At 39.7% G+C, this 13190-nt stretch overlaps 1 protein-coding gene across 6 annotated transcripts in view; it reads left to right on the forward strand.

Moving 5' to 3' along the window:
* CFAP20DC (CFAP20 domain containing) overlaps nt 1-13190 on the forward strand; it is a 143419-nt gene that overhangs the window by 70272 nt on the left and 59957 nt on the right. For 4 of the 6 annotated variants that reach the window (XM_053378364.1, XM_053378362.1, XM_053378366.1 and 1 more), the window contains 3 exons: nt 2869-3008; nt 4706-4886; nt 11867-12186. In XM_053378364.1, coding sequence (XP_053234339.1) covers nt 2869-3008; nt 4706-4886; nt 11867-12186 — 641 coding nt within the window. Of the gene's footprint in view, nt 1-2868; nt 3009-4705; nt 4887-6447; nt 6551-11866; nt 12187-13190 lie in introns of those variants that run through there. The other 2 variants (XM_053378368.1, XM_053378363.1) reach the window with 2 other exon arrangements.

Genomic DNA, 13190 nt, shown 5'->3' on the forward strand with positions numbered 1-13190 from the left:
TGTGATTTCTGTGATTGTCAGGCCTTCATAATTTTATATAGGAATAACTCCTAATAGTTTAATATTAATCAAAGTATCCATAGCTTGATAATTATAGTTCCAATTTTGATTTTGAAATTTGTTTAAAATTGTAAATCGGCTATAGAAGTTATCAGCCATAGCCAATTTTACCAGTCAGATCTGCCTGCATTTAACTGTGCAAGCAATGAAAGGTGCTTGTCTGCATGGAATTCCATTAGTTAGTTGCCTGCATGCAGTTCCTTCTCGCCCATAGCTACTAGGTGCGTGCTTAAATACAAGATGGCACAAATACTCAAGTTTACAACCTCCCAAAGTGTTGGCATGTAGTAAAGAGAAGCCATGAGTGCAACCATAGCTCAAAAAGATTACAGTTTTGGGAAAGAAATACAAAACAAAAACATATTTGGCTAATCTAATTTTTATTCAGCCTTTCCCCAAACTCAAATTATCATAATCCGTAAATATAATGACAGTATAATTGCAGATCCAAAAATACCTATACTTATTTCCTGAAACATTACGGTAAAAGAAGATATTATAATTCAATAGCTAAATTAATGAGAATGGTGAATCTAAAGATTAAAAAATGACTATGTTTAAAAAGGCAATTAGGCAGTGAACCCCCAGGTTTCACCATGTAAACTATAGCCCTTGGTAAAGTGGTAAAGTAATTAGTGGGTATATTCCTGACCTATGCCAAGTTCTTTTTTCTTTTCTTTTTTGTTAACCACAGAAAATAAAATGCCTGGAGCTTCAGAGTTTAATCCAATCTTTAGTTTTAACCTTGCACTATGAATAGGAGATGAGTTCTGCTACTGTCATTCCCTCTCTTTTCAAAGACCCCAAATCAGGCCTTTCTGGAAGTGAGCACTTTGATAAGTTTAAGCTTCGATTTATTTATTTTTAAAAATCTTTTAAACTTTCTTTTTTATGTTGTTCCGGTCCTAATCAAAAGCCCAAATTACTTTTTACTTTGCTTTTAACTATACCTTGTTGCTCAATATAGCAGATGACTTGTACGTGTTGATGTAGCCAATTAATTGCAGTCAGTTAATGTGATCATGAATGGAAACTATTCATGTTAATCTGTTTTTATAATTGATAGGGGGGCAGAGAACATCACAAAGCAGTCAGAAAATTAAAGAAGCCGATGCTTAGCTGAAACAGGTCACCTCTCCTGAGGTTGCTATTCCACCACTCCTTAGAATGTTTGAATCTCCAGTCTTTCTTGTATGGGCAAGAGCCATCAAACAGTGGGATATTATTAACTTTCATGAGATGAAGAAAAGTTGTGAAACAAATTTGGTGGGTAATATCAGCCAGTCCTGTTTCCATCACCAGGGAGCAAATTGGAATCTCAGGAGGAAAGCCTAATGATGGCTTGCCAGTGTCCCTTGGGCCTAGCAAAATGCCTCTTATTGTCTCTCTTTTAGTATGGCATCTTCCTCACTACTAAAGCATGGGAGGAGGGACTGAGGGCAATTACAGCTCAGTTCCACTAGTAATGTGTGGGAAAACTTGATGGCCAGCTTGGCGTTCATGTCAGAAAATAGGAGAAGAAAAGAAGCTTGTGGCATGTTAGGTAAGGACTATGGGAAGGTGGAATCAAATCAAGTGTCAACCCTGAACTGAAAAGGTGAAATAAGTCTGTGCTATTGTTTAAAACTGGAGGAGACTCTTGAGAGTCCCATGGACTGCAAGAAGATCAAACCTATCCATTCTTAAGGAAATCAGCCCTGCGTGCTCACTGGAAGGACAGATCCTGAATCTGAGGCTCCAATAGTTTTGCTACCTCATGAGAAGAGAAGACTCCCTGGAAAAGACCCTGATGTTGGGAAAGATGGAGGGCACAAGGAGAAGGGGACGACAGAGGACGAGATGGTTGGACAGTGTTCTCGAAGCTACCAGCATGAGTTTGACCAAACTGCGGGAGGCAGTGGAAGACAGAAGTGCCTGGCGTGCTCTGGTCCATGGGGTCACGAAGAGTCGGACACGACTAAATGACTAAACAACAACAAATTGTTTAAAAATGCACAACAACATTTTTCTTCCATTGATAAACAGAGTATTATTCACTTTGCAGTTTTTCTTTCCAAGTTGTGTCTGGTTGGTTTCCCTCTGCTGAATGAAGGCACCTGTCTACAGAACAAGGAGGGAAGCATATTTTGGAAATTTCCCCTCCCTTTTTAAGCCCCATCTTGTTCTGCTCTTGAGATTTGGGGGACTGGAAAAGATGGGATGGGTACATGGATTGCTACAGGAAGGAAGGAATAGTCAAAAATTGCCTCCCTCCATTCTACTGACATATTCTTTCTTTTGGTTGGTAGGGATCCTGGTTGAATAGCACCTTCTGTCTTACAGTTTCATACACAATAAACATATTTTAGAAGGAAATTTGAATTTATTTAAGCTTCAAAGTTTAATACTTCTATTGATGGCCAGTGTTTGACAGTATACTCAGCATTTGGTACATCTTCAGCAAGCTATCCAATAGTATATCTAAGTGTTTCTCTTTTTCTGTTTAAATGTGCATTTAAAACTGATTTCCCACTAGTGACATAAATGAATAGCCAAACATGTTCAATTCAAAACACAAAGATACAGTTTGAGTTCTAAATTATTGCCCGTTGCCAGTTGCTGTGCCCAGTCCTTGCTCACAGCATGTTTTTGTCACATCACCTGACTTGTATGGCAAGAACTTCACTTGAGATTTTCTTTGGGGTGGTTTAACCAGAGTAGATGCTTATGACGATACATATGATTTCTCCTTGTTAAATTATATGCACCACTCTTAATAAATCAGTATGATCACAATGCCAGTATTAATTGTCTGCCTTATTTTTTTAGCAGACCATCTATTAAACCGGGGATTGGCCACGACACGAAACAGTAAAAATCAAGATATATCCCACATTGCATTTGGATCTAAGGTTCTTGGGCCGCCTCCACCTTCAGGCCGAAGATTCAGCTCAAGGGCATCTGGGGAGGTAGGAAAACAAACTTAAGAAGAGCCTGCTGAAACAGGCCAAAGCATCATATAGTCCAGCATCCTGCTCTCCTAATGGCCAATCATTTGCCTATATAGGAAGCCTTTTTCTTTAAACAGTGAGCTTCATTGGAAGTCCCTGAGTTTTAGTAATCTGTACATTAAATTGACACAACAAAACTGATGCCGTTAATAAGGAAACAATTCTAAGATATATAATAGCTGTTGGTGGAGATGATATGTTAGCCAAAGGAAACAGTATGTGTCAAGTCATAATATCAGGAAGCAGTGCTTTCTTTCTTTCTTTCTTTCTTTCTTTCTTTCTTTCTTTCTTTCTTTTTTTGTAATGGTACTGGTACAGGGTACCATCACCCACGGCAACCATTTGGTTTCAGTACTCAACATTTTTATCAGGGTGATGGCTGGGATAGCACATTTGGTAGAGAATGAGACCCTTTATCTTAGCACCGTGGGTTCAAGCCCCATGTTGGGCAAAAGATTCCTGCATTGCAGGGGATTGGACTAGATAACTCTCATGGTCCCTTCCAACTCAACAATTCTATTATTTTATGGCACATCATGGGGGAACATGCTTGTGGGAGTATATGTTCCAGGCATATTCTGGGTTAGGGCTGGTTGTGAAATGAAGTAAGAATTGCCCTTAAGGGGCTGGCTATGGAAGGACATGAAAAATTGGGAAGCATATGCTTAGCAATCTTTTTTAAATAGCTGTATGTATAAGATTTATCTCAACAATAGTTCTAATATTGGAAGAGGGAGAAAGGAGGCAGAAAGAAGTAGGAGACATGTATAATTTAGATTGTGTAATGTGCCCAGAGCCCTTAAAATAGTTGGACATATTTTTAATGGAGATGCAATTTTTTTGCCAGTGGACTTATTTTTATGTTTCTTTCAATAGTTTATCTTTGAAATATAACAATCTAAAACAGATCCAGAGCAAGAGTACTACCTCCTGTCCCTATTGTGAATTGGCTTCTTTACTATGCCAAGCCTTTGAAACATGTCACAAAGCCGGTTCAGCCTCCATCTTGAAGAGAGAGAAAAACAAGCTGACCAGGAGACACGTTACACAGTAGGCAAAAGTGTTCGGGAAAAGGAATCCTCAGCCACAGTTAAGGTCCAGGTTTCTCATAATACAATTAAATGCAGAAGTACAATAGAGAACTCAAAACATGTGAGTGTGCAGTATTGCTTTGTTTGAAGTGCCACCAACATGTTGAAGTACAGTGGTACCTCTACTTACGTGCCCCTCTTGTTACATATCCTTTGGGATACGCACACGGCAAACCTGGAAGTATATTTCCAGGTTTCGCTGTGTGCACATGCACAGTAGCACTCTATCACACCGTGCGCATGCGCAGAACAGGCACCCCCGGTTGCGGAAACCTTGGGATCCAACCGGAGCTCCGGAACGGATCCTGTCCACAACCGGAGGTACCACTGTACTATCAAAATTTCTTTGCTTGAAGTACTATCAACACCAATAGCAGTAATAGTATTGCTGAGATTTTGTGGGTGTTGTGTGCTTAGCAAAAGTATGTGCCCATGCACGAGCACAGACACAAAGTGACTTTGATATATTTTACAATTTTAAAATATTTTCTGGTGCTTTTAAGTTTGAGCTGGTTTAATTGTTGATACTTTGCCTTCTCTTAAGAACTTTTTTCCCCCTGAAAGGTAACAAAATCTGGCAGCATCAGAACTAACAGATCATGCCAAATGCCAGCTTTGGAAAAGGGAAGAGAACCAATTCAAGACATCATCAGCTCTGAACGATCTCCCTCACCACTTGATATGGCTTTAGATCAAGGAAACAAAGAAAATGTTGACAACACAAGTCCAATGTCACTGGACAAGGGTAAGGCACTAATGTGATAACTGTAAAGGGTGACATGCGGCTGCAAGAAGGTTTTTTGTATATGTGATGTTTAAAATGTTCATTGATTCGTTGTGATAGCTTCAATAATTAACAATCATATTGATAGCTCTAATTGTTGTAAACAGTGCTTGTTCCTTCCCAGCTCGTCATGCTTTTCTCCTTGACCTAATGTGCTTCTAGGATAATTGTGCTAACTTAGTTCCATAATCATTTTCTAATAACACTTTTATCTGCTTTGCTCATGTTGTTTTATGCTACGTTAGAATATGAGACATATTCTAGATGTGAACATTATCAATTGTGCATTCCCATCTATGTAAGACTATTGGTCATTTGTTTCCTGTATAACCATCTTCCCATGATAAGCCTATGAAGTATTCAGTTGGTAAATCTGTAGTAGTGGTTCCACAAAACTGCAACTTGTAATTTGCAAAGCTCGGCTTTCAAGACATTTTTTTAAAGCGACAGTGTGAACCAGTCCTTAGATTTCTGCATCTAAGATCAATCAAGAAAGTGGAAGTGCTGGAATATTACTATTATTACCATGCCATCCTTGTACATGATACAGTACAGAATTGCATAAGCAAGATGTATTGGTCCCTGTTCCCAGTGAACTTACAATTTAAAATAGACCGTGGAGGAGAAGAAGAGACATGGGTAGTGGGAGGAAAATGTGGGAAATGCATTTAGATATAGATAGATTTCAGCTGGGAATAAGCAAAGGGGCCCATAGAATTTGGGTGAAGTTGTTTAAGGAAGCATGAGACCCTTGGTTGGTGACAGATGAGAAGAGTTGGAAGAGTATAGAGAAGAAAACAAGAAGCAAGGATGAATATACATCCCAGATAGCTTTAAAAATTAAGACATGGAGTGTGCTTGATACGGAAGGGAAAGGGATGCCAGTGAAGGGATCTGAAGAGGAGCATCACATGGTCTGGCAGAAGGAACAGATTCATTCTTTTGGCAGCTGAGTTTTGTGTAGAGATGAGAGTACTGAGGTATGAGACAGGAAGGCCAGGGTAGAGGAGGTTTCAGTAGTCCAGGTGGGAGACCGTTGCAACAGGAAGCAGACCGTTTGCTGGGGGACAGAGAAGAGCAAACCCATTGTTTAAAACATTGTACAACCCAACTTGACAACTGAATGAATGTGAGAAGTGATGAGGGAATAGAATCAAAGGTGATGGGCAGGCTGTGTGTCCAATCAACAGAGAGAATGGTAACATTCTCAATGGATATGAAAAGACTGATCAAAGGAAAATCATTATTGAGCATGTTGAATCTGAGATAGCAATGAGACACCCAAGTGGAAATATTAGGCAGGGAAACTGAACACTGGAGGAGATGTGCTGTTGGGAGATGCTTTCCTGCAAGTATCCAGAGAAGGGAGAGATGCTTAGAAGCCTGAAGATGAAGTCTAATGAGGAAATGTTGAAGGAGTTGGATATGTTTAGATGGAGAATAGACAATGAAGATGATATGACAACCATCTTCAAATGGCTATCACATAGTGATGGAGCAAACTTGTTTTCTGTTGTTTCAGATGGTAGGGCCTGAACCAGTGGGTTCAAATTACAAGAAAAAGGATTTAGACAAAACTTTAGGAGGAACTTCCTGATGGTATGGCCTGTTCAGCAGTGGAAGAGATTGCCTTAGAAGGTGGGGAACGCTCCTTCATTAGAGGTTTTCAAGCAAAGGCTTATATAATTCCCTATCAAACATGCTCTACTAATGGATTTTCCTGCATCGACAGGGGGGTTGGACTTTCAACTCTATAGTTCTACTGTTCTGTTCTGTTCTGTTCTGTTCTAACCTTGTGAGGGTAGCTTACACTGAGAGATCACCAGTGACCTTCATGACTTGAACCCAGATCTCATAGCACTCTTATTCATTACACCACACTAGCTCTTAAAGATCCCTTGAGAACTATATGCTGCTGCTCTGGATAGGTATCCAACGTTTTCTTCATACATGCATGTGCATCACATTATGCTCTGCCTTGGATGGTTTGTACATGCATATACAACTCTTAATTTATGAAAAGCACATTAATCAGCATAAAAAATAGACAGCTGATTGGGTGAACTGATCCCTCAGTTGATGAGAAGGATGAAATGAGCAAAGTGATAGGGAATTCTGTGATGATGTAATTACAGATGCAAATCATCACCGGATAAGCATGCAGTTATGAACGAACCCTGTTTTTTAGGTTCAGGCTTTTATGTATATACCTTCCAAATTTGCTTAAGGTTGCAACCCAAAACGTGTGTGTGTGGGTGTGGGTTTATCTCTACATACTATGCAGCCACGCCCTCCTGCCCTAGTAACAGAGAGTGGTTGTAGAAGAATATGTTCAAAAAGTGATGGCCGAAAAGGCCCTGAGATAGTCAGTGCTCTAGCACAATTTTTATGTTCTTTAGCATCTCTGCTGTCCCCAAATAAAAGAATAAATCTCTTTGTTTCAAAGGATTCTAAAGCAATTCACATAAATGTCTGCACTGCAGGGATTATGGAAATCAAACACCCTGCAACAGAATTTGCTTCAGAGCATTGATAAAGATTTGCAGGATTAAACGAAGACTACCAGAGCAGTGCATATAAATAAAGAACTCCCATGCTTTCATGATTAAAGAGAAAGAACTAAAAATAAATTATTCTTGTAAGCCCTTATTAAATTTAAGCACCAAAAGAACCCAATCATCAAGAATAGTGAAACTTTTTACTTGTCCTAGTTAGTTACTAATGTCTGCCTTTCATACTATTACATTCGATATCTCTATGGAGCAGGTTTCATTTTTAAAAATAAAAAGCCAAAGTGGTTAGCTTGCCGTGCAGTTTGTCTTCTGGGCAGTGAGACAGCTACTTAATGAACAATTGGTCTCCTGTACATACCAATCAAACCTGTGCCACCACATTGTTAGCTCCTAGTCACTCTGGTCAGCTTTATAATGACCTAAATCAACTAAGGTGTGCAAAGGTGTACAATAGGAAACACTCCAGATTCATCACATGGTAGGCAGGAAGAGGCAAAATGGAGACACAAAGAAATTAGGACATTGCTGGCAGCACAGAATTTTCCCCTCAGCTTTTCCTGACCCACTTCACCTCTGCTCCAAGCAAAGCATCATCTTCTGTTATTCACTTAAATTTATAACCTGGCTCTTGTCAAAGTCTCAGAGCAACTAACAGAAATATTTGATAATTCAAATTAAAGTCTGTTAAAAAATCTTAATTGCTGAAAGCCTAATGTTAACTTTTTCAACCTCTACCAGGTTAACTTTTTCAGTGCCTCTGAAATGTGTATGCACAAATTCATGATAGTTCTCTAGCCAACGTTTGTAGAATTCATTGTGGTGGTCTCATCTCAAGATTATGTAAGCCTCAGTAGTGGGGACTAGTTCCAATCTGATTAGAAGGTCTGCAGCCTTTTGAGTTGATAGAATTGTTGAAAGGAGCTTCTGGTTATCAGTGCAACTGGAGTCCAAGACTCAGAAAATTATGAAGCAGGCACCATACTGCCAAAAACCTTGTGATCTGTGATCCATCCCATCCTTAGCCCCACAGCTTTCCTAATGATTCCTTCCTCTCCAACACCTCCTTGCCCTCACAAAGCAGAAAGACAAGTCACGTACATGCCCAAATCTCCAAACCACAGCCTAAAAGTTCACACACAGAGAGAGTTGCAGGACTTTTAGAAACATGGAAGAACCTTGATTTATCTAATCTCTTACTGCTTCTCCCATTTACCACTCTTGGTATTGCCTCCCGTCGCTTACAAAGGTGTGGGGAACTTTTGGGCCTCCAGACATTGTTGGATTGAAGTTCCACTTGGCCCCAGCAAGCATGTCTAATGGCCAAGGATTATGGGGGTTGTAATTCAGCAAAGGTTACCCACAATTGATGTAAAGTGTATAAGTCCCATTCTCTTAGGAACATGGCTCAGGCCCGAAAGGAAAACCCCTAAGGAACTAGCTTTTTGTTCCTTGATAGCCTTTCCTTGATACTGCAGTCAGTATGTCTATAGTGAATAATATATGAACAACAGAAAATGCCTGAATTAATTTGCAGTCTCATGTTAGAATCCTAAGAATCCTGTGTGTGTTGTTGTTTTAGAGATAAATAACAGGACAGCATATTAGGCAATAAAAAAACATTCCTAAGGAACACAGTGAAGTTTGTAGAAATCAAGGGGATGTAAAAGTCATGCCAGAGTATTGAAGAATATATATTTGTCTCAGTCCTGGTTTTCATCTTGGTTTGACCCATAATCCAGAGATTATCCATATTGCTTTGTATTAGGTCCTTTCAAATTTAGAATTGAAATTCTTTAGATAGGTAGCAGAGAATACATAAACGTATCTTCCAAAGCAGGTGTGCAATTCCATTACAAAAAGGAAATTGTTTTGGGGCAAAGGAAGAAATAAAATGAATGAATATTGTGTATCATTCGTCAGTCTTATTTATGCCATGTTGAAACCTTCATTAAAATGTTAGGCTGCAATTAGAAGCTCCAGCATAAATCTGACTCTGCAGAGAAACTAATTAGACATTTAGGTGATCATTCTTGTATTTATCTTGTTTGCTGCAATACTGTGATTACACTGTAATTTACATATTTTTCCTAAGAAGATACACGAAATTATTCATTACAATTGATATGGAAACATTTTATTTATTTTTTTCCAGTGGAAGAATTCCAGTAAATTCATGGCTGAGAGATAATAGGATTTAGTTTGTTCTAGAACACTCATCTTGTTCACTTGTAAACAAGTATATACTGACTACAGGTCACATTAGTTGCCGAGCTGTGTAACAGGTGTGAGATCGCATTCTGCAATCCTACATGCTATCTTCTTTTTTCACTTCGTAAAAGTGTTAAGTATATCTTCCTGCTCAAAATATTTGCCTTAAAAGGGAGAGAAAAGACTACCACCACCCATTTTCCAAACCATTTGCTTCTTTAACTACTGAATGAAAGAGAATCTGCATTGCCAAGTGTAGATAGGGCATGGTGCAAAACCCCAGCTTCCTCTTAGTTGAAATGAATATAAATGTCAGAAATCAGGTGTGTTTCTCAGATGGCGTGTCCTCACCATCTGGCTAATGTTGGCTTGGGGCAGTGCCAGGGATGCCAACTTGAATTACATATTTGGGGGAGCAGGTAAGCCCCACTCTACATAATTGTTTGCATGATACGGTGCGCACATGCCATTTGAATGCCCGTGTTCATCAACCTGGGGAGGATAGCCCCCTCAAATATTTTATTTGGGGGGCAAAGGGACCTCGGTCCCTAGCAGTTGGCTCCTATGAGAAGGGCTGAACATCATGATGTCACAAACTGGGATAACTATTCCTATGCAGGGAGAGACCTCTGTATTGGAATGCGATTTTCAGTGGAAATCTCTGTTTTACCTGTGCTGTGTCACTCAGGCTCAGTGACAGTGTTACCGGTATCTCCTTTCTCCCCTACTGTTAGCAGCGGGTCATTGTGCTTTTGCAATGCAACTTCCAGTTTAGTATTTTATGTGATTCCACACCCCGCCCGCAAAAAAACCCTATTGCTGGTGGGTAATATTGGTTTATGGAGCTGGGGAGTTCCAAGCTGTAGTGACCAAGCCGCACAGTGCTTCATCTAATGAAGATAAGGGAGTGATGAATACTTGAGCAGTTCTTCTTTTCCCTAGATGTTGTTTGAGATCCCCCTTAATCAATCCTATTGACATTTCCCCCTAACATAATTTCAAACAGTAAAGTATAATTTAACAACGAGATGGTAAAACAGCTCCGTCCCATGTTTATCTGGCACAGTCAATCTTTAAATCCATTTCATTGGCTTTATGTTTGTTTTAAAACAAGAAGATTAGCACTGCCTCCTTGCAGGGGGAATCTGGTGAAATGGATATATTCCTGCATTTTTTCATGCCAGCTCGAAGCTGCACTTTTGAGATTCAAATATAAATTGGACAAGGGTGTGTAGAGCTGAATGTAGAGGTTGGGTCATTCGACTCCTTTGAAGAGGAAGCACATCATATAATTTTTAAGGAATCAGGTACTATTTATATAGATAAGCCCGTAACAAAGCTTTTGTCTTAGTCCAGCATGACAAAGAAACAAAACAGTGGATGGGGCCAGGTGTGCAGAGGAAGGGGTTTGTTTATTGAGACTGGGTGGGTGAGGTAGAACAAGAGGTAACACGTCAAAGCTGGGACAGATGTGGAGGGATATAACTTATTAGCTGACCATATACTTTGTGCACAGAAGATATTAATTTATTAGTTTAATTACCAGATTTATAGACCTGGATTTCACCACATACACTGATCTCAGGGCATTTTCTAACATAGTACAACATTTGGCATGAAGCCATGATAAAATACAATAATGAATCAAATCTTTAATAAAACACAGAATGACCTGGAATGTTAGGCAGCACTCATTAATTTTCTCCAAAAGTTCAGGAGAACGAATGTGTCTTAACTTGGCGATGGAAGCCTAGTAAAATTGTCCCCATCTGCCTCTCCAAGAGTTGAAGATTTCCATAGTCCGGTGTAACAGAGACTATCATGTACAGTAGATGCTGGCTACCCATGGGGCAATGAGAAGAGCCCTGAACATCACTCACTGCAGGGTCTAGATCAGTTGATAAGTGAGGAAATGCTTCAACAAATAACTGTGTCCTGCATTATGCAGTACTAACACCAGGTTCAATCTGGCTAGAAATGATGTTCAGTTGTGGGTCAAGAACACCCGGAGAGCCATAGGTTCTGCATCCTTCGTTTAAAACATCCACTTATATTCTGTAGTAATGTTATAGCTTCGTTTTATGACTTTTGACAATCTCCATTTTATTTCTCAAGCAGCACTCAATGTTTGCTTGATAATTTTCCTGAAAGATACATTTTTATATAGAAATGGTTACCATCTGTGTTGCTTCTCTCTCTCCCCCCCCCCTTTATTTACAGATGAGTGGATATTCCCTGATAAAGAAACTTCTCAACTGGATTCCAGCAATCTGTCGCTGAAGGATAGTGAAACATCTTACAGTTTTTTAAACTTGGCATTGAGTGATGTTGAAGCATGTGAAAACAAGCAAGCAGCCGAAGACCGGCGAGAGGATGTTTTCACCTATTCCTCAAAACCTAGATCAGCACCTCACGGGAAGCCCTTGAACCTGTCATCAGAAAGCTGCAGCTTTTCTGTGGATTTAAAAGAAGAGATCAGTGGGGTTTGGCGAGGAGCTCAGATGGAAGATGACTTTTATGGAAATGAGAGCAATGAAGAGGTGAGTTACTTCGGTGGTCGTTGGTTTGATGTAGCTGTACTCAACTGGCATTGGCACTATCATCTGTCATTCTTCCTCATGAATAAATTGCTGTGTGGGAGTGGAGCTCCTTTCAGAGAAAAATTGGTGTGTGTGTGTGTGTGTGTGTGTGTGTGTGTGTGTGTGTTAGAGGGAGAGAGAGAGATCACTTGGCTGCTCTAGGCATTGAACTGACACTTAACAGTAACATTAGCAAAAACAGATCTCTTGAAGAGCTTAAAATCTAAATTTCATCAGGGGTGAAGATGATGAGGCGATATGGGGATGGAAGAGAAAAGCTTAGCAAGTAATCAAGTTCACTCACATGCGCATGCCATTTGTGAACGAGAAATCACGGATCTGAGGTGCAGGTGTGAGACCCTCTTCAGTAGAGAAACTCTACACGAGGGAGTCATTGGCCAAGGCCTGGATCGAGGCATTTCTGTAGAAATAGATATATATAACAGTGAACCCTTTATTTAGCCGAACACTTTTAATGAAACATCTACGCATTTTCAGTATATGGAAATCATATCAAGACAAGATAACTGATTTGAAAGCAACTTCATCTACTCCTGCTCTCAACTGTGTGCCTGTACAACATTGTGTGACGTTGATGTTTTGGCCTGTTCAACCAGCACATTGCATCTGATATAAACTGCTTTGTGGCATACGTAACATAGCTACCAAACTGTCTCGGTACTAATGCTGTGAGCGAATGCATATTGGAAATATATTCTAGGCCATCAAGGCCTAGTGCCCCTCATAAACACCTATCCTGAATGGTCAATCAATTTCAGTTTTTTTCTAGTCTTCACCTTGTTAAAAATGTTGTGCAACGCTTCTGCAACACTTGTGAACTAAATTGATGCATAGTGCAAACTTTTTGCACTCTTTTTTGCCTTGTTTTCTTGTTAGTTGCTGTACCCCCCCTTTTAAAAACCTTTAAAGAGAGAGATAGTTTCTCTATTTTAGATATGCATTAT

The sequence above is a fragment of the Podarcis raffonei genome, chromosome 2 (assembly GCF_027172205.1).
Source record: "Podarcis raffonei isolate rPodRaf1 chromosome 2, rPodRaf1.pri, whole genome shotgun sequence".
Lineage (NCBI taxonomy): Eukaryota > Metazoa > Chordata > Lepidosauria > Squamata > Lacertidae > Podarcis > Podarcis raffonei.